This window comes from Paramacrobiotus metropolitanus, unplaced genomic scaffold, assembly GCF_019649055.1.
Source record: "Paramacrobiotus metropolitanus isolate TYO unplaced genomic scaffold, Prichtersi_v1.0 Parri_scaffold0000010, whole genome shotgun sequence".
Taxonomy (NCBI): domain Eukaryota; kingdom Metazoa; phylum Tardigrada; class Eutardigrada; order Parachela; family Macrobiotidae; genus Paramacrobiotus; species Paramacrobiotus metropolitanus.
Window position 1 is genome coordinate 548,830 of NW_026570230.1, and position 6,002 is coordinate 554,831.

At 50.4% G+C, this 6,002-nt stretch overlaps 1 protein-coding gene across 1 annotated transcript; it reads left to right on the top strand.

Moving 5' to 3' along the window:
• The first annotated feature begins 637 nt into the window (after positions 1–637).
• Positions 638–4,363, top strand: LOC129583451 (uncharacterized protein K02A2.6-like). Its single transcript, XM_055475247.1, has 4 exons — positions 638–860; positions 971–2,269; positions 2,311–2,925; positions 3,006–4,363. The coding sequence occupies exons 1-4, from the start codon at positions 638–640 to the stop codon at positions 4,361–4,363; spliced, it is 3,495 nt and encodes a 1,164-aa protein (XP_055331222.1).
• The last annotated feature ends 1,639 nt before the right edge of the window (positions 4,364–6,002 follow it).

Below are 6,002 nucleotides of genomic sequence, written 5' to 3' on the forward strand. Positions count from 1 at the left end.
AGTTTTGTACTTCAGCGGCACGTCGCGTGCCGTATTGTACAATTTTATATCCTGTACCAGCGTGACAATAGCCTTTTTTGTTTATGTCATGTTTGTTGTTCTTGCTCATAATGCAAGGTCCGGGCGTAAACGATTCCATAAATTAAGCAGAACTTTGTTGAGTAATTCAAGCAACGCGCAGTTTGCCAGCAGATGTGACCCAAGGTGAAATAAATCGGTACACTTGCCATTTTCTGACTGTCTGACTTTCTCACATTCGACGAATTGTTAACGACATGGAATTCATAATTGTGTTTTTTATATTAGTAGTGATTTAACAAACTGGAGAAATCCAGAAATAAAATTTTCCCGTAGAGTATACTGCATTACTGCATGTATACTGCCTTACTACATTAAGTACGTTAGCCATGCAGTACTGCATTACTGCATGGCTAACGCATATGGCAGTACATGGTGGTGCGTGAACAATACACCGACGAGACATGGGCGTGTGTCAGTGTAGCAAAGCAACGATATGATGTACATATTTATACTTGATATTACGTTGTGATATTACATAATTAGTAAAAAGACGTCAGAGAACTAAGTGAAGTCATGACAAACTTGGCGTGAAGGCCATTTTTGTGGTATTCAACGAATGTCTCTGGACAATATTGAAATTGCTATTGCCACGTTAACCACGTCCGGCCCGCCTACTATGGAAAAAGCAAAGGAATCCCCGACGCTGCTCAAGTTCGAGCCAGGCTCCATGGTGTGGAAAGCATGGCGTTCCCGTTATAACAATAATGTTAAAATACAGGAACTCACCACGGAGGACGATCAAAAGCGGCTGCTATTGGACTCACTAGGAGTGGAAGCACGTGAGATGTTGTTCGCCATGTGTCTTCCTCAAGATCCCGCAGAGTTAAAGCTGGATGAAGTCATGCCCATCTCGAGCATGCATACGTAAAGAAGACACTGTAGTCAACAGAATGGGCGAACTTTTTCCTCCTGAAGCAGGAAGTTGGTGAAACCCTTTTGGATTTTGCCAATAAGCTGCGGAGGAAGGCGGCGTTGTGTTCTTTTCCGGCGGACGCGTTGGAGGGGAACATGCGCGCGGCCTTCCTGAACGGAGTCCAAAATGAAGCGACGCAGCGCCATTTGCGAACCAAGGAAATCGATGTTCTGGCGAAAGCGCTGGATATCGCAGAGCAGTATGAGCTGGCGCAGCTGAAACGGACAGCCACTACTACTGAAGTGGCGAGGATCGGCGGCGGCCAGAAGGGACGTTCGGGGCCACATCCGAAGGGACGTAACGGTGGTACTCGGCCTGGGCGTGGTGACGGAAACAGTGGAAAGATGGCCGGCAGCAGCGGCGCATGCTACGCGTGTGGCGGGAAAAGGCATGTGAAGGCCGATCGCTGGGCAAAGGAAGCGACGTGCAGAAAGTGCGGCAAGAAAGGTCACGTCGCAAAGGCGTGCAAACCTGCGCCAAAGGGCGACAGAGGCGGCGGTGGTCGTCGGACGTGGACAATGCAGGAAGACTTCGACGTCCTGGCTATCGGTGACGAAGTGGAAGGATCGATTCGGGTACCGATCACCTTGAACGATTCCCGTGTGTCCATGCTGCTGGATACGGGATCAGGTGTGACGATTATTACGGCGAGCACGTGGAGACAGATCGGCTCGCCGAAGCTGACGCTTTATGCCACACCGCTGCGAAGTTTCACGGGCCATCCGATCCAGGTGATCGGAAGTTCAATGATGCCGGTGGTATATGGACGGAGAAGGAAGTCACTGCCCGTCGTCGTCGTAGCCCGTGGAGGTGACGTGCTGGGACGCGACTGGATCAAAGCGCTAGACCTCAATCATCTGAGTCTGAAAGAGCTGCAAGTGTCTGCGGTCTCAAAAGTCACCGCTCGTGCAACTGTCCAGAGCATCCTGGATTGCCACAGCAGCGTATTTCGCGATGAACTTGGGCGCTGCAAGGAATTTAAGGCGCACCTCTACTTGAAGGAAGGCGCGAAGCCGATATTCTGTAAGCCATGGACGGTCCTGTTCGCCTATCGGGACGCAGTGGAGAAAGACCTAGAGCGCTTGGTGGAAAGAGGGATGCTCACGCCTGTGGAGCATGCGGAGTGGGCTGCACCCATTGTTGGAACGCAGAAGCGAGCCGCAGACATCCGCACGTGCGCTGATCTGAGCACAGGATTGAATGACTCGCTCGACGTGCAAACCTATCCGCTGCCACTCCCGATGAACTGTTTGCCAAGTGGAACGGGGGCGACAAGTTCAGCAGCCTGGATCTGGCAGAAGCGTATGCGCAAATAGAGCTGGACGACGAAAGTGAACAACTTGTTGTCATCAACACGCATAAAGGTCTGTTCAGGTACAACCGTTTGCCGTTTGGAGTCGCAAGCGGACCAAGCATATTCCAGCAAATCATTGAGCGCATACTGCAAGACTGCGAGGGCGTGCCGGTGTATATTGACGACATTATCGTCACGGGCAAGACGGACGAGGAACACCAGCGGAACTTGGAAGCGGTGTTAGAACGGCTGGAGAAGTACGGACTACGCGTGAAACTGTCGAAGTGCAGATTCATGCAGGAATCGGTCGAGTATCTGGGTTTTGTGGTGGATCGCCGCGGGGGACACATATCCCAGGATCGCGTGAAAGCACTAGTGGACATGAAGATGCCCACCAACGTCAGTGATTTACGTGCTTACTTAGGCATGGTAAATCACTACGCCAAGTTCGTACCGAACCTGTCCGCAGAGTGCAGTCAGTTTCACTGCCTATTAAAGTCCGGCGCACCATGGGAATGGACGACTGAGTGTGCGAAGCAGTTTCAAGCACTCAAGGAAGAAATCGTCTACGCAACGTTCCTGGTGCACTTTAATCCCGCAATGCCGTTGGTGCTGGCAGCGGATGCGTCGCAGTATGGTGTGGGAGCGGTTCTGTGTCACCGTTTTCCCGACGGAACGGAAAGGCCGATTGCATACGCGTCTAAAAGTCTGTGTCAGCGGCGGAAAAGAATTACGGGCAAATTGAAAAAGAGGCACTTGCGCTCGTCTACGGCTGCAAGAAATTCCACCAGTACGTGGCCGGCAAGGAGTTCACGCTGTTAACGGATCACAAGCCGTTACTGAGCGTTTTCGGCAAGCGGAAAGGTGTCCCAGTGGTCACGGCCAATCGACTTCAGCGGTGGGCGCTGCTGCTCATGGGATATACGTTTTCCATAGAGTACCGCCGCACCGAGGAGTTTGGTCAAGCGGATGGCCTCAGCCGACTGCCGCTCCACTCCACACAGCTGGAGAAATACCCAAACCTGGGGATGGACAACGTAGTGAGCGCGCTGCATGTGGAAAGTGCCGAAAACATACCCGTGTCCGTGGAAGATATCGCAAGGGAAACGGCTGCCGATGCGGAGCTCCAGGAAGTACGCCAGTGCATCAGTCGCGGCTGGCCGGAGTCCGTAAGCGATCGAATGCGACCGTACAAGAAGGTACAGCATGAGCTCAGTGTACTGAATGGCTGCGTGTGCTGGGGATCGCGCACGGTAATTCCCGAGAAGTATCGTGCCAGGATACTGAAGCACCTACGCGCAGCACACATGGGCGCCGGGAAAATGAAAGGTGAAGCGCGAGGCTACTGTTGGTGGCCATCGATGGACAGGGACATCGAGCAGGTCGCCAAGGACTGCCGAATATGCACCGAGCGCGCGGGTGAGACAGCGAAAGTTCCGCTAGCGCAGTGGTCGGTGCCCGACGCCTCCTGGAAGCGCGTTGACATGGACTTTGCCGGTCCATGTCGAGGTACGATGTTGCTCATAGTTGTGGACGCAATGTCCAAATGGCCCGAAGTGGTGCAAATGAAGCACGCAACGACGAAAGGAGTGATGGAGACGCTGCTCACGATGTTCAGTCGTTACGGTGTGTGCAATGAAGTTGTGTCGGACAACGGCACACCATTCACTTCGCAGCAATTTGTGGATTTCTGCAGCAAGTATGGCATTAAGCACACCAGGACGCCTCCAGGTCACCCGCAGTCAAACGGTCAGGCCGAGCGGTACGTGCAGACCGTTAAAGACGGTGTTGCGAAGTTGATGGCCGACGGCCATGCACTGCCGGATGCGTTGCGCCAGTTCCTGTGGCGTTATCGAAGTGCGCCACATGCAACGACTGAACAGTCACCGCCCGAACTGTTTATTGGACGGCCGAACTTTTGCCGATGTTCCCACTCCATCCCCACGACGCCGGTCGAACGCGGAAAATTTTCGGATACCGTGAGGGAACCAAATCAGCGGATCCTGAGCTTGAGGAAAACTACGAAAGTATCCACTGACCGTACCTGCCGGAACCACTGCCATGATCACCTTTAACAGGACACACCGTACCGTGGCGCCGCACCAGTCCCTTCCCCCTCCGGACACGGTATGCAAGTACAACCAGTATTTAACCGCATTTAACCTTTTCCATTTTCTTTCTTAATTTCTTTTCCTTTTGTATTGTCTTGATGAGACAGGTATATCTCATCGCTACCGTGAGGGATGTAGCGATAGAAGTTGTACAACCATAAGACCACCCAGTTATGATTCATCATTGCGTTATGAATTTCTGATCATTTTACCGGCTACAGTGAAACTTCTCTACAACATACACCCTCCGTTCCAGGCTTTCTGAATGTTACAGAGTGGTGTATGTTATACAGAAGCACTACCCCCAATTGGCACTGACCTCAGGGGCTCAGGGGCACAGCCTCCGGGGGTGTTACTTAACCAAACAATTAACAAAATATCAGAGTATGCACATTATGCGGTCTGAACGTTGGTTTTGCTGCCCTTTTGTATGCCTGGAGTTGGAAGATCCGGTACTAAACAGATTAAAAACAGAAGCCGCAAATTCCTTTCAGAGACACCGAAATGGTTTTTTTCCCCAGCCTAGCCAACCGTATGTCACGCAGGGGTCGGTCCCCCTATCAAGAACTCGATTGCGCTTTCTTTACGGTAAAATCGATTTTGTTCAGCCACTGTTTAATCACTTTGCCGACTGTGATAACACTCACAGGACACAGGCGCCTCAGGAGTCACAGCTCATTTTTTTCACGCAAGGCTGTCGCAGGCTACCGATCACTTCGGCCGTTTTCATATTGGCCACGCTCATTTCGGCCAAAGTTTTTCGGCCACCATTTACTTCGGCCGTCATTCATTTCGGCCGTCATTCATTTCGGCCGCAATTCACTTCGGCCAAATTACGTTTCTGCGGAAATAGGCCTTGCCTAAACTATTATTCTGCAGCGTAAAAGTAACTGAACAAGTATTGTTAGTACGAAATTTTCTTCTGTTTCTACTTCATTTGCACGCACTGTTTTTCAAACAATTTTGGAAGTGCTATTGTCACCAATGCACCATCATGTCTCTCTTTTCCGGGTGTCCTTATTAACACATCGTCGACCGTCATAAGATCGATCACACGAAGTTTACCGTCCCGAGTGAGTTAATCGCACGATACCCAGAAAAACATAAAAAATAATAACAAATCATCAGATCTTAAATCACCTGAGAATAACGTAAGAATGAATACGAAAACCTAAAAAATCCTAAGAAAACCTTAGAAAACCAAAGAAACCTAAGAAACCAAACAAACCTAACAAACCATAAAAAACATAAGAATATCATCTGATCTGATCTGTGAGCTGACTGGTGTCGAAAAAAAAACCTAAGAAACCATAATAAACCTAAGAAGCCATAATAAACCTAAGTAACCTAAGAAACTATTACAAACCTAAGAATCCTAAGAAAACATAAGAAAACCTAAGGAAATAGAAGGAGTCCTAAGAAAACCTAGGACGGCCTAAGAGGGCCTAAGATGGCCGACACATCCAGTTGCCGAAATGAGCATTGGCCGAAATGAGTGTTGGCCGAAACGAGTGTTGGCCGAAGTGAGCCACGGCCGAAATGAACGTTGGCCGAAATGAACCTGTGCGGCCGAAATGTAACGCGGCCGAAGTGATCGGACGCG